General features: G+C 46.3%; 1 protein-coding gene across 1 annotated transcript in view; it reads right to left on the bottom strand.

Annotated features, from left to right (window-relative positions):
- Nucleotides 1–274: 274 nt before the first annotated feature.
- MB21D2 (Mab-21 domain containing 2) overlaps nt 275–24,481 on the bottom strand; it is a 59,184-nt gene continuing 34,977 nt past the window's right edge. The window contains exon 2 of the mRNA XM_033068845.2: nt 275–3,932. Within this exon, the coding sequence (XP_032924736.1) occupies nt 2,668–3,932 (1,265 nt within the window). The 3' untranslated portion in view covers nt 275–2,667. The remainder of the gene's footprint in view (nt 3,933–24,481) is intronic.

Here is a 24,481-nt window from a genome sequence, read left to right as displayed (position 1 = left end):
TACACAAAACACTTGTCACCTCTCTGGGCTGGCAGCCTGCTTCGTTAAATTAACTATAGAACATGGCAAGGAGCAAACACTAGACAGATGCAAACCTACTGCAGATTAGGATTCTGTCTCCCTGGAAGACAGATGACCCAGGCAGAGGATGTAACATTCTCACAAACCTACCTGGAAAACTGCTTTTCAGTCCAGTAAAAAGTCAAGCCTCCATTCCCCCACCAAAAAAAAACCCCAAAACCCAACACACAGAATGCAGGAAGAACAAGGTGGATACTTTTCAAAATGTTTTTTAATTAAAACCAAAAAAAGGAGCACACACCAGAGCTTGACATGGGCTAGTCAAACTGCTGGTCACCGGGACGTTGAACTGGCATGAGGATATGCTGTGTTTCTGCATATCTCAGGAGCACTGGCACAGACAATGGGACTCCTGGGAGAGCACTCTGCCTGCCAGGCTACTGCTGCTTTGTGCTGAGCAGATTTCTCATGTGGTGATGGGAACTTCATCCTGCAGCCCAGACTCTTCTTTCAACAAACAGAAGTCCCAGAGACTGGGGAAGAAACCATTTCAGCAAATCTGCATTTTCCAAGCACTTCTGGAGAGGATTCCCCGTTGTTTCTCCTGCCTCCCCCAGCAGGTTGCACAGGTTTATATGGAGACTCATCTTTGGCAATAGCCACACAGGTAGGACCTGGTTCTGCTTCTGCTGAAGTCAATCCATGTCCTTCCCCAGACCAAACTGCAGCTGCACCAGGGCTCATGATCAAGACCCAGTTTAAATCCTCATCCACTCCATCAGACCAGCAACTTCTGAGAGCTTCTTGTAAATGTGTACCAGTAAATTCAGGTAAATGTGAACATCTTGGCTATAGCAATGGGGTGAAGTTTTCAATTACGCCCAAGAGATGGAGGAGCTAAAGTTTTGTTTTAAGACATGACTTGGGCACTAGATCAGGTATTGAAACCTCCCTGCCATCTAATAAAGCAGTTGCCAAAGCTGTTGGTGTGCTGCTCCACCAGCCTGGTTTCTTTACCACAAAGGCTGGGCTGAAAAAGTGACACATTTTTCATACACAATTTTTATCAGTTAGAATTTACTAGATATGCACCTCATTTGTCTGTCAAATATTTTAAAAATACTTCAACCTGCTCTAATAATCACATTTTAACACATGCATCAAGTTTGGATCAGAACAGCATCTCTGGGATAATCAGTAAGCCCAAATTGCTGATTTAAGGCCTAAATATCAGTCACTGGCCAGCCAGCCACAATAAGTCACTCTATCCTTGAACTCTTGGAATTATTTTTGGCTCAGACTAACCCTTGTTACCATACATCTTACCCTACACACAGAAGAAAAGTGTATGTGTTTTTCAAGGCTACTGTTGCACCACAAGTTTACATACAAACACAACTTTTGCAAACATGAGACCAGAGTAAGATCTCCCATGTCCCAGGGTGAGTCAGAAAGTTCTCAGGAGTCCAGGGAATGGTAACTGCCAGAAAGGATCAGGCCTAATACATGCATTAGAGAAGCAAGGTAGCTCCTTTGCTCGAGGTCTGGCTGATTCACTTTGCACATACCACTGCTTTAGCATTACATCCTTATCTAATGGTAAACCTGTTTCAACAACATGCAATACATATTAATGCAATATGCACTGCAACACACAAATACGCATCCAAAGAAATATGCCAATGCAAAACTCTGACTGCTCACACATAGCCGGGCTAACAAGGAAGTCTTTTACAAAAGACAATCAAGAAATCACCTGAAACCATGAGACCTGAGGGGTCTCAAGCAATCAGCAATATTGAGACCTAATAACAGATGCTAATTCATGAAAGAAACACAAACAGTGGGACTGAGGTAATGGCAGAGATTTCATTAGTGCAATTACATTTAAAATGGTATGTTCTTTAATAGAATTTAAATAAGGCTTTGAATAATTACACACACTAAAACTAACATTCCATAACCTTATTCCGCATGGAAAAGCAGCAGAAACAACCCTCTGGACTGTACAAGGTCCAATTAATGAACAATTACATTCAAAAAGTAGATGAAAACAGAAACAACTCTTTCCCCAAAAAGCTGCATCATCATCTTTAAAGTCAGCTTTCTCCCCTGGTATCAGAAATGTGAAGAACTGATGAACTGGGCTTCAGCCCAGTAGATTTGGCCTCATCAAATTACCAGTAGCGCTTTCCAACCCAGTCTCTCCTCATTTCTTTAGGGTGATGGAAGCTCATGGAAAAAAAATTTCTAAATTTCTGAAGCAACATAAGGTGAGTTGTCCTTTCTCCCGGCCCAACAATGTACATAAATTATGGAAGCTTGGAAAAAACCCCGACATTACACTGTGGCTTGTGTTTACGATGCAGGTCCTCCTTTAGAAACTACTCACAGACAATGGGGCAGGGTGGGTGAAAAAAAACAAAGCAGCATATGAAATAGTAATAGACTGTTCCAAAATCTGCACTGTCCTGCAGAAACAGGATTTATAATTTATTCAGATTGTTCTCAACAGATCCAATCTATGCTGGATATGTAAAAATCAAGAGACTAAGTCATCAAGGAAAACCAAATGAAAAAACCTGCACACTGCAAGAGTTTTAAAAAACAAAACAAATAAAAATCCCAAGAAACACTGACAAAAGCTCAGAAAAATTTATCATCAATTCTGAAGTGGGGCCTTGTGACATCATCTGGATTAATGAAGACTGAGATGGACTTCCCGGGGTTCTCAGTCACTAGCTGTTGCAACTTTTTGGCTAATCGGTCGTCGGGCTGGTTGGGGTCCCCTCCGTCGGACTGCGGGGAGGGGATGCTGGTGGTGCTGCCCCGCCGCTGGAGCTCCAGGGTGAGCCTGTTGGCTGCCTTGACGTGCTCGATGGCAGTTCGCAGGTGCTCGGCGGGGTCGGAGCGCACCGACGACAGCTTCCGCGCGTGGAGCATGACCGTGTCCTCGGAGAGGTGCTCCAGCATGTTGCACTGCGGGATGAAGTAGTTAGGGCACATCTTGTTGACCAAGCAGTGCTGGAGATCATCAATGAGACCCAGGAGGAAATGGGCAGCGTAATCCTCCTGGGCCAGGTAGCTGGCTGGCAGCCTGTCACAAGCCCACAGCATCATGCTCCGCAGGTGATATGGACTAATGGCTTTGGGGCGGGACAGCAGTTTGATGATGATGGCTTTGCAGGCCTGGTAGGCTTGCATGAGGCTGCTGGAGATGCACTTTTTCAGCTGCACTTCACTCCTGGCAAATGACAGCCTCCATTCATTGTCCTTCTTCCCCTTATAGGAACACGCAGGCACTAAGTAAAATCCACTTATGACTTCCTCCTCCGTGATCTTCCCGTCCCAGAAGTGGTTCTCCATCAGCCAGCTCTGTGCCACAGCTGGCCAGCCTTTGAAGGACACCACAGGGACAATGTCATACAGCATGCGGCTGCTGCCCACTCCCAAAATAATGGATATGATAGTCCCATTCTTTTCTACCTTCTCCACCTTTGGCATGCCTCGTTGGGGCTTTTTCTGGATCTCAGAGAGGACAATGCTAATGGATTCATAGAACCAGTCTGCAACTTTTGTAGGGGAGAAGAAGTAATTGGTAGCTCCGTTGATATGGTCCACGATCGTGCAGCAGTCCTTCCATTTGCTGATGGTTCCCTCGTCGAACAGGCGCAGGCTCAGCCAGGAGTGGCACAGGGCCGAGTGGCGCATGTCCAGCGTCACCGGCTGGTTGCGGTCGTGCAGCTTCAGCGCGGGCACCAGCAGGGTGAAGTCCATGTCATAGTCTGTGCCCCGGGCATAAACATTCAGCTCATCAAGGTCAATGTCCACCACACCTTCCCGCACGCCGCCCGACAGCAGCAGATACTCGTTGGCTACAGGCAGCTTCTGGTCGAGTTTCTGAACCATGCCTGCAAAAGACAGAAAGAGAAGTCCTTTTAAAAAAGCCTAACAGATCCAGGATTCAGGATTTAACCAGGATTAAAACCCATTCCGTGTCCAGCACAGAAAAAAAGCAACCAGAGGTATCTATCACTTTTGGTATGGCAAAAAATATGCATCAGGCCCAGCACTCAGACAACCTTCGGTCTCACCTGACTGAGGGCAGGGCCTTCCCTGCATTCCTGGGAATGTGTGAAGTACATCCTAAACATCACACCTCGAGCAATGGAAAAAAGCAAAGGCCTTTGGTGAAACACAGCAAAGCTACTTCCAAGACTAAATTTAAATTTTTAAACACCTTCTAAACCAGTTTTTCACCATATTGACATTAATTACCATGATATCCAAATGTTTCACCAACATTCCATAGAGAAAAGAGAATATTAATTGACTTGCTGTTCTTATTTTCTCTCAGATGTAGCAAAAAGCTGGACCAGCAACAGGGAGTTGGTTTGTTCATGAGTGAATGAATAGCTACAAATGTTAATTCAAGCACGTCTGATTCTACAATCTGCTTTACATTTACTGATGAACAAGGCAACATGAACAGAAGAAATGCATCCTTCTCTTATGGGCAAATGGAGCAGGTTAAATGATCAGGCAATTAGAGAAAGCTCTGAAATTGGCTCTTCAAGCTGCAATGACATAAAATATCTGATCAGCTCCCCAGAACACAGACATGAAGACAATTTTTTCTTTTCAGCACCAAAACCAGACACGACATTCACCCTGCAGCGCCTGTACCAGTTGCACAAAGCCAGCTTTTCACCGGGAATTCTATATATACACCCCACTATACTGTGTCCATAGAACAGGAACAGCAGGCTGAAAAGAGACTCTACACAGAAGCTGAGATATTAGCACCTCATTCAGTGTTCAAATTAGGCTTAAAATTGAGCTCTGCACTTCAACTGCTCTGCAGTCTGCTCCTGCTTTCTGGGCTGTTTCACTGCTGGTGTTCCTCTTGTGGTTAAATGCTTTCGGTTGCTTCCCAGCCTCAATTCAGCCACCACACCTCAGCCATGAGGGAACAAAGGCCAGTGATTCTGAATGGAGATGCTGAAGCTGTTACAAGCACTGCAAAAGGGATATATATTAATTCCTTACAAGTACTAGCTTCTGCTGGCATGCATTACTGACTCCAGCTCCTGAAAGGCAATATGGTTTGTTTACAACAAGAACGGCCAAATGGACAACTTCCATCAAAAGGAAGCCAGTCTTAGAGAGACAGCAGTAGGAATAACTAGCCAGAGGCATAGCAGAGTGAGCCAGAAAGCTGCCAGTCACTCTGGCAGCCCAGAAATCACAGGCAGGCACATTAGGAATGTTTTTTTACTGAAACACAAATGATCAGCACTACAGTCTGAGCACTCATCCTGCCATAGTCCCAGTGACTGCAGAGCCTTTCCCGAGGTAGTGCATCCCTGCAGGATCACAGACACTGCCTGTACTGAGTGGGTCACCCTAGCAGAGAACAGCAGCAGCAGCACCCCAAGGCACTGAGGGCTGCTCTAGGCTGAGTGGCACTGCAGTGCTTTCAGAGACACTCACCTGTCCTTTCCTGATAGGATAGCAACAAGGAAATGCTATCTGCATGCATATAGGCAAGCCATGACCAGAGTAAAATCTAAAGCTCTGTGGACACTGATTCCTTGGAAAAGACAAGGAGATTGTAGAAAGAGGCCTCAGTGTGAAGCAGAATGCATCTTGGGGCAATATTCTGTGTACCTGAAACCCCTTGTGAAATTCCTTGTTAAATACAGTTTACCTGTTCCATTCCTTTCAAAAGCACTGGACTCACTCCATTTTGCTGCACTGAGCTGGGATGATTTTCCTGCCAGGCAGGCAAGGACATAACCCCTTCCATTTCATGCAGCTCCAGGGGCTGCAATAGAAGGCAATAGCTCTAAAGGAGTGCTAAGAAACTCTTCCTGCTAAATCCTGAGCTAATCCCATTCTGCGATCTTGCCACATGCTGCCCTGTTCATCCTCAAAGGGTAATAACTAAGAAAAGCTTCTGTCAACCTCAGAAACATTTTCTGAGGCTCAGACACAGTGAGCTGAGTTACCCTGATCTGTGGAGCAGCAGTCTTGCACAGGCTGCTCTATCCCAGAGGCCAAATAAGTAGCAGTCACTCTTTTGCTGAACCCAGAAGGGGTTTTCTAATGGGTACCAAAATTGACGTGACTTCTTCAGACACTACTGACACACTGCCTCTGAATCCTATCCCTGAACCAGTGCAAGCAGCCTTAGTGCTTTACAGCTCTGTGGTAAGTTCAGTCCAATACCAATGAAGTAGAGTCTGGATGAATCACATCATAGGGACACAGAGCATTTATTTTTTTTTTCCCCAAAGATTAAAGTACTGCTGGCCCTTACTCTGGGGCTGCATAGCTAGTCACAATATGAAGGAGTCTGATGGCCCATCCTGCCTCTACACTCACCCAAAATTTCCCACTCAGGATGGTGATTTGCAGCATCTTCCATACAGATCAGCAGATGTTCCTGAGACAGGCAGACAGAATGTAACTATCCTACAAAAGAAAATGTTCAAAGCTATGGCATTCAATAAAGGATACCTTTTTCTAAATATTTTTCTTGAAGGATGAAAAACACTTTGCAGTGGGCTCTTTGCACCAAAACTTCTATCCCAGAGCCTTCGACTGAAAATCATGATTTTTCTAAAGAGATTTCCCACAGAATCTGATGTTGGATGAGCTGCTGATCTTGGCCTGAAGAAATCCTTGGTCCTTACAAAGCAATAGGGTTGATAGTCTAACCCCATTCAACCAACAGCAAGTGGGACTCAAGCCCTGCCTTTTGTACATTGTCAATGAGTCATTTGATTTTCCCTCTCCAGAACTCTAGACCTACCAGCAGAAGAGAAATATTGAAAAATTACAGGAAATTATCTAATTATCTAATATCAATATCTTTCTACCTGACTGGTTGCAGTTTAAATTCAAACCCCTAAGCTCTGCTTGGCACAAAATTTCCCCTTCAAGTCGCAAACCAGCAACATCTGCAGCTCTGCCACAGAGCAAGGGAAGGAATTTTTGCTAACAGATCACAGCAGCACTGCTGATCCAACTGAAGTGGTGGAGCAGGGAGTTGAGATAAGGTCCCCTTGAGGAACGTGTATTTAGAATAGGCATAGAGTGTTCTATAAATAGTTGAGCAGGCCAAATTCAGGATTACCTAAGGCTTTAGGGGTTTGCAGTGTCTTCAAACTGCCCCCTTGCTCACAAATCTATTGAGAATGTGAAGGGATTTCAAAGAATCCCATCAGCCAACACTGTGTGGCACATGCTACCCTGTCACAAACTTTCATCACAAGTTTCTACAACCCATGAATGTACAGCTGAAGTAGGCACTCCCGTTCAGCAAGTAAATACAAAGGAAAATACCATGATTGGTACTCAACCCAAGTACTTAATAGGACCAGTGGGCCATTTGAGCTCTGTTCTTTTCACCTCAGTCCCAGAACACCTGGGAGGAGAAGGCAATAGGGCTTACAGAAAAACAAATGAGATTTATAGAAGCCCTGTGGAATTGTCTATAAAGACCAAACCAGAATTTTTAGGGTCAAACACACAAAAAAATTTCGGCTAAAGGACCAGCTCTCATGGTATCAAAGTAGGTTCACTGATACTTAAGAAGCCTCTTGCTGCTACCAGCCAAAACACATAATTTGCAGTAGTACCTTGTGTGACACTGGAAAGGTTGTCTGGCAAAGCTAAGTGAGAGACTGGTGTACAGTTACCACTTCTTTCTAAAGCACCTTAAAGCAGTTCTGTTTTTCTAGACATGCAACTGAGTTAAGATCTTCCCTATTACATTTGAGCTATTACATTTGGCATTCTAAGTGTGCTTGCAAGCATGAGAAGGGCAAGGATTTTAAGAATCAGGAGCACCACCTGTAGGCCAAGCTTGCTGGTTGGTTTACTAAAGATGAATTCAGAGGAACACAGGTGAACAAGTGACTTCTACCCACAGAACTTCATTCCTTTGCTGTTTCGTCAGTGTCAGGGAAAAAGGAACTTATTCTACTTCAAACACTAAGATACAAAGAGAATAAAAACAGAGAAAAGAGATTTTACATTATATAACACCTACATTTGGGATACATCCTTGAATGAACTGTGACTCTGACGCAGATGATACAGAGACCATTCTTCCCATTAGAAAAAAACAAAACAAAACAAGGCAATGCAAAGATGCTCTCCATCCACTACAGAATTTCAGATGAACTGATTTCATGACCATTGTAGTGTGTGCTGGGATACACTGTTATTTCACGACTAGCTTTTTGTAAAATAAGGAGGAACACACAGATTTGTCTTTGAAGGAACTGATCACAAGAAAAATATGACATAAAAACTTATTTCTAACATATGTGTTTCCTAATTTTGGGTTCCTTCTTGAAGTCTTTCTCCCTGAGGCTTTAGATTTGCAACCATTGTCACCACAAGGAAACAGAGGCAAAACAAGATGTTGTTCTGTTAGTCTAACTTGGTCTCGTCGAGCTGAAAGGGGTGATGTTCAGGCCAGTCACTGAATTCAGGGAGGCTTCTGCTGTGTGGAACTAGAGAGTGGTGAAAGGAGCAATGGGGTGCTCAGAAAGGTTCCACAGAGGAGAATCAGCAGAACCTTGCACACAGAAGCCTACCACAGGAATTCTTTTGGGAGCCAAGCCAGACCCAGGCACTAACTGGTGTATGCCCCCTCGAGCTCCCTGCAGCCTAGGGAGAATATATATAGAAGGGATCTTTTTTTATATATGTGATCTGTTCTGTAGGGAAAGCTAAGGACCACTCACATACCCTACTGCCTCCCTCTTTTCTACTGCTTAATCCTTCCACAGGACCCAGCATGCATTAGCAAGGCTCTAGATTTTTCCTCACAGGTTCATCCTGTTTGATGCATAACCTTGAGAGTGACTTTTTTCTTCTATATGAAATTACCACTCTGTGAGTCCCAAGAGCTAGGGGAGTCTGACCTCCTGGACAATCAAATGATGGTTGGAATGGCTCAGACAGCACTAACCACATACTAGATGCTATTAGTAGAAAACTAACTTGTAAGCTTAGGATCTCTCATGCTGGCCAGGCAATTCTTACCCTCAACTGCTATAAGAAATACATGAAACTCCAGGGTAGTCAAAAATACAAAGAGCCTTTGTCATTTTTTGTAAAGACACTAGACAGGGACTCTGAGGTTCCTAGAGAATTCTGCTGCAAACAGCAGATCCTGCAGTATAGGAATGTTGCTCAAATGAAAGATTTCTGCAGAGGACTCCCAGCTATGCCTGAGCAATGTGTGTTGAATTTCAGAGGCTTCTTTAAGACAGGATGAGAGGCCTGATGCATCTGGACTGCGCAGTCTTCTGTTTCCCTTGGTAATTGCAGATCTATTTATGAGCAGCACAAGTTTTTGTTACGCAGGAGAACTGGAAGAGTCAGCTCTTTAGGGGAGTCTTTAGTTACAAAGCACATTTTGAGAGGACTGCTGGCGGAAGCAAGCAGGGGGTGGGAGAAGAGTGGGGAGACTGAACCATGTGATACCAGTTTAGTCAAATATGGGATGCAAGCAAAGGAAGCTGCTCCTTGCAGACTGATACACCAGTGTCCTACTGATTCTGCTCCTTTTAGAAATCTTGTGACATGGTGACAGAACACACTGCAGGGAGACAGCACCCCCTCGTAAAAGAAATCAGCTTCTTTCTCCAAAGTCTTCTTTAAAAACAATCTTAAAAGCAGTGTCCCAGTTTTTTTCCAGTTTTCGTATGTCCTGGTGGAAGCCACCCACTTCACTGAAATCCCATTTGGCAATGGAAAGGGTGTTTCATGGTGCAAGCAGGAAATAAAAAAAAAAAAAAAAGAGCCCAGATGCAAAGGGTGAGACTGTAGAGTGGTGTTGTCACAAACATCTAAACCCACTCTGGCACCAAAACCAGCAGCAGTGTTTCTGTAGTGATCTGCATGGCTAAATCAGTCAGGGCTCAGAGACTACAACAACAGGACCAGATTGCTCCCAGAACTGGAACCAGCATTTTCAGAGGGAGCCCCTGCATTGCTGTGCACTTCTGCTCTGGGCAGGAAGAGTTTGAGAGTCAGTTCCAAACTGATGCTGGGTTTCCAGCATGCCTATCTCCTTATTCAAGAGTCTTATCTCCAGAGCATATTAGCCAAACTAAGATATGAGTGATGAAAGGTGAAAGCCAACATGGAATATGAAGTGCAAGTCAAAGAGGTGCTCTAGGGTTTGAAAAATGCGGGTAATGAGGTCTGAGAGCAGCTGACAAGCAGAACAGAAGGAAGAGGGGACAGAGAGGATAGCTGTAAGAACAACTTGCTGCCACACCCCAGTTAACACTGCACAGTGTCCATACGGTGTCCATATCTTCAAATGTGCGTAAGACAAGAAATTCCCTTTGGAAATGGCACAAGATGCCATCTATCCTGGAACTGCAATCCCAGAGAAAAAAATATGCCAGGGGACAGATTGTTTTACCAGTTCCACCCTCTGGGACTGAGAGTGCACATTTGGCAAGGGCTACACAGGGTCTAGATGGGCCATTTCTGCTCACACCCCTACGGGGCACTGCTAAATATTCAGCAGGATGTTACACTGGGGGAGACTCACCAGGATTCCTCTCTTGGATCTGCTTACAAGGTAACAGCAGTGGGCACAAACCAGGTTGAGCATCTTGAGTGCAAACATGCAGCTTGCAGGAGAGGCTGTTCTGCCCTTGTTTTTCCTAGTCCCTTCACTGTTACTGAGATCCTTACAAGAGCACAAGAACCTCAGTGTGGTACATAATATGTTCATCTACTGTAGCATCCTGGCTCAGGCAACTGCTGCTGAGAGCTTTCAGAAGAGCATTAAGAGCAAGGAAAGTACAGCATAATAATTTTCCCTCTGCAATCTCCAAGCATCCTCTGGCTTTGCTGTTTCCCAAACCAGAGGCAGTATTTGCAACTTTATCTTTAATAGCACTGACAGACTTATCTGCTTGGAATGTCTCTCTTTGCTTTGTAAATCAGTTATATTTTTGTTATAGTCAGTGCCTTGCAGCACAGTGTTTCACAAAGCACATATGTCAAAAGGATTTCCTTCTGCTAGCTTGCTAGGAAATGAAGAAAATCACCTAACCATGGCACCTTCCATAGATCACTGAAGATCTTACACAGCTTCATCAGTCATATTTCTTCCACGTTGAAAAGGACAACTTATTTAAACTTTGCTTAGCCAACTGTCCTGATCTGCAGTTGTGTGGGCCTTGGTACTGCTACACTCAAGTGAAATGAGATGGTCAACACTGCATGGCACATGAAAAAGTGACTTCTGGGTGAATGCCTTCACAGTCCTCTGGGAAATTCCTCAGCAGCCTTGCTTGCTAAATTAGCCCCACTCCACTGCTGGTTTGCTCAATGTAAGAGAATCCTCCTCCCCAAAATTTTAGTTCACCTCTAGGATGCTCCCCTTGCAAAAGCCAACACCAATCCCATCACTTTACAAGGGGTGCTGCTGACACTGCAAAAGAACTGTGGAAGTAGGACAGGGTAAGGTCTTGGAGACTGCACAGGGGAACAAAGAGCCCAGCCTCCCTCAGGCTCTCATCCCAAGCGAACGAGTCAGCACCAGGTGCCTCTCACAGAAAGCACGTGGCAGCTCTCCACTGATGAGCAAAGCCATTCCCTTCCAGACCTGGGAACACATTCTCCTCTCCCTCCAGCTACAGGGACACAAGTACATATCAGGCAGAACTTGACTCCAAGCTTGCAAAAGCACCTTGGGCTCCTCTGGGACAGTTTTGTGTTCTCAGTTACTGTCTGGTATCTTTTACCCATCCTGAAAGGGCGAAGTTGCCACACCACTTTATGTTTTGGTGCCAGTGCACAGAGGAATGCCACCACAACCTCACATCCTCTAAACAGCATAAGGGCCACCACTGTAAATGCACTTTGAGCTGTTCTACCAAACCTCCTGCTTACAGTTATCCAACACACCAGAAATTCTCTCCCCAGCTGCTAAATTACCAGCTTGCTTTCTGTTCCTTTAGTAGCTGTTTTCTGCAAAGCTCAGTCATAGCCAAAACAAATCACAGCACCATTCCTTATGAGCTGGCCTGAGCTAACGCTGTCCATCCTCAGGGCCTGCCTTTTCTGTGATAACAGCTCTACCTTGCTGCAGAGCAGCAGGAGATTTGTCCTTGAGTCCACAATTCTTCACTAAATCATCCAGAAATGCTAAGCTTATATGTGGAGTACACATGGTGACTAATAGCCATGAGGGAGTTGATGAATAACCACAATTGTAATTAATGTCCTTGATTTTCCCTTAAAATCCATCAAACTTGGCTCCTGGGGTCAATCACATGATCAGAATGGCATCTCTTTCAATTGCTTTCATTCTCTTAATCTACCAATAACTAAATCTATTTAGGTTTATATATATGGACAGGTCAGAAATAGAAGGAATGAAGGATGATTCCAGGAAACCAGCCAAGCACCAAAAGAGTGCTGGAAATCCTGAATTCTCTGAGCACAGAAGGAGAGCTGGTGTCTTCAGAAGCCTTTCTGAGGCATGAGAAAATGACATGAACTGAATTTTCTCTCCAGCCCTTAAAATTCACTGGACTCCATCTGTACAGACCTGACCCGGCTCCTTTGACAAATCTGGTATCCAAACACTGGGAGAAGATGAGACAGATAGGCCAAATATGGCTGAGACAACCAATGCCAGAAGCACAATGTAATTTTTCTCTGTGCTTGCACGTGAGCATGGATAGGACTAGCAAGATGAGGCAGGGAATGCAGATCCTTGTCAGAGAGTGCTGAAATCAAAAATGCTTAAACAATACAGCTGTTTCTGAGATCATGAATCTCAGAGCAAGTTTCCTGCTGTATTAACCAACTTTCCACTCACCATGAGAACACGGCCAAGCCATGTGGGGCTGGATCAAGCCACCTAGAGGAGACGCTTTTACCAAAGCCCCATGTACAGCATCAGCTGTATGAAAACTGCTGTTTGGCTTTGACATTCATGTACAATTCCTCTTTATCTACATCACCAGGAGAAGTTAACACAGGCCAAATTTGTTGTTAGCAGAAAACAGAGCAGCTCCCCTGAAGTGAATGGAAATTTCAAGAGCATTTCTCCTTGCTTCCCATAGGAGACAGGCAGAGGAAAAGCTAATCCCTCCAAAATTGCCAGTCCATGTCCCATTGCTCCTACCATCCTGCTCCAGCTTCATCTTGCAGAGGTCATATTTCACAGCACACAAAAGCCAGCAGAAGTTTCTAACCAAAATCTCACATTTTACAGCTTTTTTTTTATTTTGCAGCTGAGCACTGTCATCTGTCAAAGAGCACAGCAGGAAGCTGTGTGGATTCAATCTCCATCAAGCACCAAGCCCACGGCCCCAGCAGCTGTCAAGGACCTCTTATCCCTGCAGTGCAGGCAGCAGCCAGGAAGCATGGAAGTGAATAATTAGAGTAAAAGAGAAAGGAAAGAGCAGCCACTGCTACAGCAGGGTAGAACCTGGACCACCTTGTGTGAAGGTATGCAGTGAAATGTCACTGTCATTCTGGCACAGGACAGCAAAGGTGAAATGCAGTCACCTTAAGAAGGTAACTGTAAGAAGTCACTGCCAGGTGGCTGTGAAAGATCCAGGTATTACAGTATTCCAGTGTAAGGTGTGGACTGCAGGGAAGGAGGAGCTGGTGGAGCTGGCAGTGCCCACTGGCCAATGCCCTGAAATCATTTGCACTGAGATGAGGGCTGTATTTTTGGAGCAATTCTCTGTTATCAGGAACAGGGCTTGAAATGCCCTTTGCACAGAACTCCCATCCCATTTTACCCACTCTGTTCACTCAGGAGAAATTCCAAGAGAACAACCACATCTGTTGCAAGGCCTTTTTGTGCTTACCTGGAATGAAATAAAGCCTCACACACACATTTATTTAAAGAAAGGCCTGGTGATTTCTTGGCTCATCAGGATGAAAGCTACATTGCAAGGTGAAGGAGGGAGGAGAAAGCAAAATTGCTGCTGATCAAATATAAAATTCGCAAAGTATGTTCCAGGAAGCTGTCCCCACCAACAGCCTAGTCCCAAAGTAATGTGTCATCTAAAAATCTGATGGAATAATGGCATGAGCAAGATTTGGGTCCAGAAACTGTCAGAAACACATGCAAAAGACCTCACGAAGCAGGATCCCAAAGTCTCCTTGTAATGGAAAGATGATGACAATCAGAGCTCATTCTTCAAATCTCATCTCCTATCAGGGCTGCTTCACCTTCCTGCCTCTGAAAGCTCAGGTGGGAAGAATCCCATTCACCAATGCCCCCATATTTTAGGAAGCAGTATCCACAGCCCAAACATACATGGCAGGCCATAACATACAAGACAAGCTATAAAATCACAATGTCTTCCCAGTTTCATTTCACCCAGCCATTTTTGAAGGAGGACAGTGGAAATGCAACTACTGCTCAAAATCCAATAGAAATAGAATTCAATAGGATAGAAAATTTGGTTAGCTCACTTAGCTTTCCCCTGAAAATGTGAGGACTAGAAATGCTTTGTTTACACTCTATTTAACAGAGAACCTCATAACTCTAGTAATATACCTTAAGGAAAAAACACAGTATAGTGGTAGAATTTTCCAACCTGCATTTGGAGTTTCTTTCAAAAATTAAACTACCTTCTTTATTGTCTTATAAAGTGCATAATCTGGAATTTTAACCCTACAAATTCCCTTATACACACAATCATGAAAAATGCTAAAAAACTTTACTCTCAAATGATGATAAAAAATTTTGCTTAGAAGAGACAGGTACATGGAGAACACAGATCCTTCAAACGGATTCAGTAATTAGAAATCTCACCTGTATTTTATAGATGTTGCTTGAAAATACTTTACAAAATTTCCTTCTGGATATTCAGCTCCTGCAAGGCCTGCTATCCCTTGCATGAAACACTTCCCAGCACAACAGAGATGGATATTGTTTGAATACAGTCTTGCTACACAGAAAGCAACGAATAACACAGTGCTTGCTGGTTTCCCACTGACAGCTGGTCCCCACACTGTGATTAACAGACAAAGAAAGAAGATTACAGAACTTCTAAATTTGCTAACACTGTCTTCAGAATTAATTGCATGAGGTAGAAGCAGGAATACAAGGGTGTGAGCTGGTCCTGTAACAAGGATGCTTGTCCCTGAAGTCAGACAGAGCTGATGTACAGCTCATACCCAGCAGAAATCTGAGCACAATCCTACTTGTTTGTTCCTGGCTGCACTTCAGGAAGGGGCTGGCAGAGGCAGAGACAGAAAAATACTGGTTTGTAGCTGAAGACAATCATTACCAAAACATAAATTGTACACTGAGCTGAGCTGCTGCTCTGGCTGGTATTGTTTTACTTGTGTCTAGGGAGAACTGCCTTGGATGATGGGCTGGGTCAAGATCTGAACTTCTCACAAACAATCCACAGGGAAGAATGTAAAAAGACATTTCAGATTTCCTTCCCGACTTGACGGGGTTTGGGGCACTTCCCAGCTAAGCTCAGGGATCAGCCCGTTCTGATGCACAGGCATGTCCAGAGGAGGGCAGAAGTAAGTCAGTTCCTAAACAGTCACTGGCACCATCTGCCTATAGACAGGAGCACCACTAGGAGGGGAAAATTTTTGTTGCTAAAACACAACACCCTGCCCCAAACTATATTCTGAGCATTCAGAAATTAAGTAAGAAATATTACATAGAATTTTGTGGTTGAGAAAGAAGCGGAGAGAGATGACCCCCAGATTACCCCTTCCCAGAGAGATGGCTCATGAAATCACAATGCTGCTAAAACATCTCTGCTTTCCCAAGATGAGGACATTCTATTTTGCTGTTGGTTCTTTAGATCACCATATTGAGCTTTAAATCTGATAGGAATGAGAGATTTGTCTTTACAAAAAACGGTGGGTCTGCTGCTAAATAAAGTTAGATACTGAGAGATAAAAGAAACAATGGGAGGGATTCCACTAATTGATGAAAGGAACAAGAGGGATTTGTCCTTATAAACAAACTGTAAGTCTGCTGATAAATAAAGTCAGATACTGAGAGATGAAAAAAACAATGGGAAGAATCATAAATTCCATAGGAGTTCCACTGATTGACACAAAGAAAAGAAAAGGGAGGGTATACACTAGAAGGGGGTTTTAGGTATTAGGTGTTCTGGGAGGTCTCTGCCTCTCAATTACCTCAACCAAAGGGGAGAGAGAGGGACATGCAGCCGGGAAATTAGCATAAAAAAGAAGCTGCATCCTCCAACAATTTGAGAGACCACAGGGGAATGCCCCATGGCCTCTCCCTTTATTCAAGTAAAGTTACAGGAGTCCCCAAAGTTACTCCTTTTGGGACATAACCCTCTAGTGCTTAGTGGATTAGTCTTCCTGACACACTTCAGACTTTGCTGGCAGCTACCCTTAAGGAGAAGGCAGGAAGCAGTCGGCCTTGCTGCGGGGATGCTCACCCTGTCCTGGGTGCAGGAGGGGCCGGGGAAGCAGTGCAGGAGGAGCCGGGGAAGCAGTGCAGGACGGGCCGGGGAAGCAGTGCAGGAGGGGCTGGGGAAGCAGTGCAGGAGGGGCTGGGGAAGCAGTGCAGGAGGAGCCGGGGAAGCAGTGCAGGAGGAGCCGGGGAAGCAGTGCAGGACGGGCCGGGGAAGCAGTGCAGGAGGGGCCGGGGAAGCAGTGCAGGACGGGCCGGGGAAGCAGTGCAGGAGGGGCCGGGGAAGCAGTGCAGGAGGGACCGGGGAAGCAGTGCAGGAGGAGCCGGGGAAGCAGTGCAGGAGGAGCCCGGGAAGCAGTGCAGGAGGAGCCGGGGAAGCAGTGCAGGAGGGGCTGGGGAAGCAGTGCAGGAGGAGCCGGGGAAGCAGTGCAGGAGGAGCCGGGGAAGCAGTGCATGAGGGGCCGGGGAAGCAGTGCAGGAGGAGCCGGGGAAGCAGTGCAGGAGGAGCCGGGGAAGCAGTGCATGAGGGGCCGGGGAAGCAGTGCATGAGGAGCGGTGCAGGAGGGGCTGGGGAAGCAGTGCAGGAGGGGCCGGGGAAGCAGTGCAGGAGGAGCCGGGGAAGCAGTGCAGGAGGAGCCGGGGAAGCAATGCATGAGGAGCCGGGGAAGCAGTGCAGGAGGGGCTGGGGAAGCAGTGCAGGAGGAGCCCGGGAAGCAGTGCAGGAGGAGCCGGGGAAGCAGTGCAGGAGGAGCCGGGGAAGCAGTGCAGGAGGGGCTGGGGAAGCAGTGCAGGAGGAGCCGGGGAAGCAGTGCAGGAGGGGCTGGGGAAGCAGTGCAGGAGGAGCCCGGGAAGCAGTGCAGGAGGGGCCGGGGAAGCAGTGCAGGAGGGGCTGGGGAAGCAGTGCATGAGGAGCCGGGGAAGCAGTGCAGGAGGAGCCGGGGAAGCAGTGCAGGAGGGGCTGGGGAAGCAGTGCATCTCCATGAGCAGAGTGCAGAGTGCCGGCAGCAGATGGCAGGAGCGCACCGCAGCGCAGCCAGAGCCGCGCCCGGGACAAGGCACACACACACACACACAGAGCAGCATCCCTCCCCACCGCCTGACACGGCTTACCGTGCACAGCAAGCCAGCTCTGACACAACTACAGCCCTGAGACCAGCACCAGGTACCAAACAGCACTGGCTCCATCCTTTTCACCGGGGTACGCCAGGAGTCCTCCGGCAGCAAACAATGTACGGCGTGGGAGCGACATGCGACCTTAGACGGGATAAGCCAGACGACAGACACCAAACCTGCCTAAAAATCCTATTTAATGCCAGATTTCCAGCTTGTGACGACTGAAGGGAAAGGCCAGCATTTTGTCTAAGCCATCTGTACACAGCTCCTTTTGTGTCGTTTCTCTTTGAGTATTAATGCCACTTTGCACAGCAGCACAACTGAGCAGGCAGTGAGCACCGCGGCTTCAAAGGAGAACAACTGCTGTTTATAGAAGCACTGTCAAGAATTTATTGCTAATGCATTTTGATAAGTTATGAAAAGAGAATGAATCATTGCAGGTAAATTTAGTTCAAAAATTAGATTTTCTATTTTTTCATCAAAAACCAAGTAAACTCTCAGCAAGCACAGAGCTGCCCAGGAACAGTTCTTGTGTTCAGTGGAACCAGAAACTTCAATTTAAGGACAGAGCCCTCCAGAGAGTAGGATTAAAGGTGAAGTCAACATCTAACTAATCAGTTTCCCTTATTTATTTTCCCCCTCAGAACATAGTGAATACAAAAATAGCAATCTAGGAGCATTCAAAATTGAATGCAAAGGGGATCATCTAGGAATGCACATACACCCAAGTGTATTTGAAGAGTAGGGCTGGGATTTTGGAACTGTTTCAGGGCAATAAATAGAGAGTCTATCTGGAAATAGGGAACAAGCAGAAAGCATTAAAAATAAAACCAACAAAACTGTAGTAAAGTCATGTTTGCATGTTTTAATCCAGCATATAAAATTTCTGAACAAAATCAATTTAAAATGCACTTAAATAGCAGAGACAAAGGAAGCCAAAGCCTGCTCTTAGTCAAGGGAACTGTATTTCTTTTCTGGTCGTGTGACTTATAGAGATTTAAAATACAGACCCTCCTCTATGAGTGATGTGCTGCAGAAAAGGTAGGAGGTTACAGCCTGACTCCACCTGTAGGACCAAAATCCATCAAAATGTCCATGTGTCAGCTGAGTTATGGGTCAGCAAAGGAACAAATCCAGAGTGGGAAGTGGATGCATTTAATGCAGACTTAAATATATGTGCTCTAACAGATAGCTGTGAACATCTGGCAACACATCTGGGCAGAACACATCTGGGATGAGGGAACATCAAAGGAACAAACCCAAGCATCCTTTGAGTTTACAGAAATAGCAAACTGCCACCACAGGCACTGTGTTGGTAATGCTGCCGCTGTGTGAGCTACAGCCCAGCAAGAGCATCAGCGCTCAGGGGGGCTGGGCATCTCCCACAGACACTTCTGAAGCTGCATTTAAATAGCTATTGTCACACCCACACTGCAGCTGTAGGCCAGCAAAAACCTTAATGGAGGACACAAACACGTATTTCTCTACCCCAGAGAACCCTCCCCAGCCTTTGAACACTGCTCAGACACTGTCATAGGAGACACTGCTGGGATACCTCTCTGCATATCCAGAAGCAACCCACCAGCAAGCCCATTTCAAGGCCTAGAACTGATTTCCAAGTATTGGATAGTGATGCAGGATGCCCTGTCATGTTCTTTCCCCCTTACCCCAGCCCCATATTCAGTCAGGAGTCTGGAAAAAAGGGAGGTGAGTGTATAATTCTAAATCTTCATACCTATCTTCCCTTTCCACTCCAGTTAAAAGGGAAGGGCCCAGCCCCAGCAGTCAGTGTGAGGGACAAGGCATTTGTTGCAACAGGGCTGGGTGGAGGTCCAGTTTAAGGACCACAACTTCTCTCCTGTGGGGAAGGTAGCAGGGATGACAAAAGAACACATCTGGAAAACAGCAGAGGAAGCAGAAAAAAGCAAATAAAGTGGTAAACTGAGCCCTCAGAGAGCCATAAATCTTGCAGATTCCATGAGGAATATTTGTTGAATCCAATAGGATGTGGTCTGGCTTTAAAGCAAAATTATGACAGTTCAGAAGACACAGACAGGTTTTAAGCATTGAACAGCAACACTCACTAGAGCTCCTTAACTCTGGTGTTCACTCTGCCTAGGGTAAATGAGCTGGGCACGGAGCAGAGAGGGGCCAGAGACTCCACAATTCAGAGTCATGCTTTTGCAAGCCCAGAGCATTTCAGCTCAGAGGCCTGAGACCAGAGTTTGTGTAACAGAAGAAACAAATGTGGAAACAAGTGAAGCAAAGACTGCTTACAGCAGGGGGAAATGCAGGAATTGGGCTTCAGGGGAGCCTGCATTGCTAAAGAGCAATCGCTTGATTGCACGAAGGACGAATGCTGGGGGATGGCTGAGTCTCCTGCCTGCTTGAGATGCTCAGCACACAAACAGCCCTGGCTCAGTGAGCCCCAAGCCACAGCTGCATTCCCCACACCAGTGGATGAAGTGAGGGCGGCCTCTCTCACCTATTTCCCCTCCTGCTCAACTGAGCTGAGCTGAATTTGTGATCATCACATGAGCCTTGTATCCCCTGCAAGCTGAAGCACTTTTCTTGCTCTTCCCAACACGTCAGCTAGGATCAGGGGCTGCTCTGCCAAGCCTTGTGTTCAAAACCAGGAACACACACTTAGCCCATGGGAACATGGAAGGAACACGAAGCCCATTGCTTGTCCCCAAGCAATGCCTTCCTGACTTCCTTCCCCTGCTCAGAAACAGAGCTGGAATTCTCACAGCATCATCTACTGGCTCCAGAAGCTGGAGCTTTAATCGCACCATAAAATTTAACATCACACATGATTAAAAAGAGAAACAAAAAATGAGATTCTGAGTTGGCACCATTGCAAGGTATTTTGCCAACCACTAGAGACTTGCACAAACACAGCTCAGGTGTAAACCCCCTTGGTCCCTGACTGCTCCGGGCAGAGCTGGTGTGTGATGGTGAGAGCCAGCCTCTCTGCTGCCCTGGCAGCACTATGACATGCCAGCAGTCTCCAGGGTAGCAGAGGAAGATATTTTTGACCTCTTCTCTATTGCTTCAAAGGTGTGTCTCCACACACCATCCCACTGCCTGCCCTTCAAGGTCACACACACACACTCCATTGAGGCAAGGGCTGGGACAGACAGCCACACCGCTGCCAGCATGGATGCTCTTCCCGTTTTATGTCTTTTAAAAGCTGTTAACTTGTAGCAGAGAAATAAGGAATCAATAAATGGAGGAGTAGCAATCTCTTTTGGGTATCTTAAGAGCATGGCTTTTGGCTATTTTCAGCAAATGAGTGTGGGGCTCTTACACACTTCTTTCTGCTCTCTGTGAGGTGAAAGCAGGACTGCTGCCAGCTCCGTGACTCATACAAACACAGGGGAGGAAACATAAAACAAGCTGCCGGCTTGCTCTTTCCCAGGGCTTAATCACACCCTTTGTAACTATTTGATGTGCCTGCTCCAGCACATCCGAAGTTGCAGCATGAGAACAAGTAGGGCTGGGCTTCCACAGCTTTTGCACGGAATTGCTGCCAGAGCCCCATCTCAAACTTCCCACTGAACAGAGAGGGGTAAATAGAGATCTGTCTGCACTTTTGAGACAGTAGGTCTCAGCAGTCCCTGCCAGCTGGACAGAAATAACTGTTATGTTTTGTTACAAACCATTTTTGGCTAGGACACGCAAGAAGATCCATTCTCATCCATCACCTCCATGTACCAACCTAACAAACACCTACAGAGCTGCTCCTCCCTGAGCCATAGACAAGTATTTGTATTGGATTCGAGTTCAGGCACTTGGCAAAGATGTGCTGGAGGTGTTTGACAAATATTCAATATTTTTTATTTGGCCATATTGCCGATTCTTGTCTTCTTTTTCTGGAAATCCAAGTTTCTGGAGTCCTAAGGCAGAGCAAAAGTCTCAGCTTAAATTTATGAAAAGAAATGAGCAACTCCTATCACAGCTGCAAATAACCAAAAATACCCTGAAGGAGATGAGTCTCCCTTAAAAGTAGAAGAAAACAGAACAGAAATAAAAATACACCAAGAGCTTTTAATTTTAGAGTCCAACTCAGCTTCTGAATGCCTCAATTTTAGCACACCAGCTCACTGCTGCTGCCTCTAAGCTTTCCTGTGGATGGCTGGCATCAGCTCTCTCTACAAATTCATTGAGTAAAAAAATGGTGAAGTAAAACCCACTGGGTCTCGTAGGTAGATGGAGAGACAGCACTGAGGAAAGGGACAGAGGGACTCCATGCATTGCTCCCTGGGAAAGTGATGTTCTGGGAAAACCACTCCAAAAAGGGATCTGCCTGCAGCCCTAGGGATGGCAGGGGCAGGGTAAACTCTTCCCTGGTCAGAGATCTTCCTTCTCTGGAGTGCAGGAGTGCAGTGCATCTTTTCCCAGCCCTGGTCCCTGTCTTGCTGTGATCTTCCAAGTGCACACTTTCACATCACAAACTCTGCTGGATTTCTAAAGTCCCTTCACAGTTGCTCCACATAGGCAAACTCCCACCAGACTCAAAGCTAAACAGCAGTAATGTACACTTGTACTGGAGGTGTTAGAAACAGCACAGTGAGCAGGGAGGAAAGGCTCTATTCCAGGGTCCACTGCCTGCCAGGTCCTGCAGTGCAGCACAATTTGGGCACCTCTGCCAGGGACAGTAGCAAGAGGCTTCCAGGAGCTCAGAGAGCCCCCACTTGCTCACCAGCTTTACTGCTGGGCTCCTCGCTTGCTTCCCTGCTCGGCATGAGTTCATTATTTCCACCAGAGCATAGTACCTGCCCCACTGGGGCATCTGGAAGAAGCATTCACACAGGGCAGGGCTGTGACTTGGTGCAAAGGGGGACAGAAAAGCAAGTTGAGTCCAGCAGCTCTTCTACGGCAACACACAGCAGCACATCCAAAAGCCAGCTCCTGCCTTTCCTTCCTGCTACTGTCACAGCTCTCATAACCCCACACCAGGCTCTGTCCAGGGCTCTGCACACCTCCAGGCTCCTCCACCTTCAGCTGATGACCCAGAACATCCCCTGGGGAGGGGACAAGCCTGTCAGCACCCCACTTCACCCAGCTCTCGGGACTGCCAGACCTCTGCTGATACCCAGAGTCCAGCAGCAGCAAACCTCTGCAATGCCACGCTCTAACACCAACAGCTGCAGCCTTCATCTCTGCCTGAGGATTATCCTCCTCTGACCCCCCTCAGCTCCTCGCTGTGATCTGCCCACCCCATTCCACAGCCTGGCACAAGGCCAGGCTCCCCTGCTGCCAGCCTCCATTACTCCATCTGTCCCAGTCCTGGCCTTTTCCAGCACCCTTCAGATGCTCCAGCGGCACAGCCCTGAGCCCCAGAGCCTTCCACCCATCAGACACCTCCCCGGGGGCTCCTCAGGGCTCACAGACAGTGACTAAACAAAGTTTTGGACACCATGCTCCTTGAGAACACTCATTTTATCTGCCCCTCCCATCTGTGTGCACACAGGGAGCCAAGAGCCTCAGTCCCTCGCTATTTCTGGATGTGGCAGACCCTCCTCTGCCTCCGCCAGTGAAGATGTCTGACATAGCAGCCAGGCCAGCGCCCAGCATTTGGTTACCTTGCAGGTTCTCTGTTCAGTTTCTACCCAGAGATAACAGATCCCTGCCAAGAAACTTAGTTGTCAAGGAGACCACTTTCAAACAACAGTTTGCTAGAAACTATATTATTATCTAGGGTAGCACATCTCCACCGTGGAGCACTGGGGTTAACTGCCTGCTAGCTCTGCCTCAGTTAAAATACAGCCTCAGAGAGAGAGAGATCAAAATGAAGTTGGCAGCATAAGCAAGTCCCAGAGTTCACAATTTCACATACATACAGGATTCTCTGGAGGCAATGCAAGGTCACCAAAGAGAGCTGAGTTCCTTCTAGTGTCATGGCTCAGCCTCCCCCTCACTCTTTCACACTGATTTTATAATCCAAATTCAAGCCAAAATACAAAGAAACAGATCCTAGGCTTTCGCTAACATTGACTGTGTCTCCTCTGGGAACTACACGTTTCAGGGGGCAATATTTAACCTAGAAACAAATGAAAGCAGAAGCAGCTGTACAGGGAGAGCACAAGACCAGACAGGTGGGTTGGGATGGTGCTGAGCACAGGGCTGGCAGGCACCTCTTGAAAGATGCAGCCGAAGGGCATGCAAAGAGTTTCACTCTGTGGAGGCAGATTTCCAGCTCCCAGTGCATGTTTCCTCCCAGTCCTGGTAGAGGACAGATCTTTACAGCAATAAAAGCTCCTTTTTTATCTGCCTCTGCTTTCAGCAATAACAATTCCTATTTTCTCTGTTTCCTACTTCAGACACTGGGTTAGCTAAGAGGGAGAAATCTGCCACTTCCATCCCTCTAACACTACAAATAAAGCTCTCCACAGCAGCATTATGAGCTACCAGTAACTTCACCAGCACTGAAAAGGCAGCCAGAGAACAGCAGCCAGGAACAAAGAGAGCATGTGGGTAATAGGGAAGAGTTACCCTGCACGTAATCTTCAAAAACAGCCAGAAATGAAGCATTGCAGGAAAGAAAGGCATTTGCAAAACTACCAGGTGTCAGCTGATCTATTTCTAATTGCCTGAAATGACAGCTCCTGACAGCATAGAGCTAATCTTACATCTCTGGAGAGGAGTTTCAAAGGTAGGAGATGCTTCCTGGCACAGGGAAAAACCTGAGCTGGGAATTCAGGTTATAAGGCACAAAACAGAGTGGGAGCCATTTTAAGGTCTTCAATCACTTACTACAACACACAGCTTTATTTGGTGCAGCCTCTTCTGTACAAAACACATAAAAATAGCAACTGGTGAGACATGAAAATCAGAGATAGTGAGTTTGTGCCAGAGACATTTAAGGGCAATGATGATCTGCTATTACAGCCTCAAGCAGTGATTTAA

This window comes from Catharus ustulatus, chromosome 10 (genome assembly GCF_009819885.2).
Source record: "Catharus ustulatus isolate bCatUst1 chromosome 10, bCatUst1.pri.v2, whole genome shotgun sequence".
NCBI classification, from domain to species: domain Eukaryota; kingdom Metazoa; phylum Chordata; class Aves; order Passeriformes; family Turdidae; genus Catharus; species Catharus ustulatus.
This window is presented reverse-complemented; position numbering and strand designations above follow the sequence as displayed.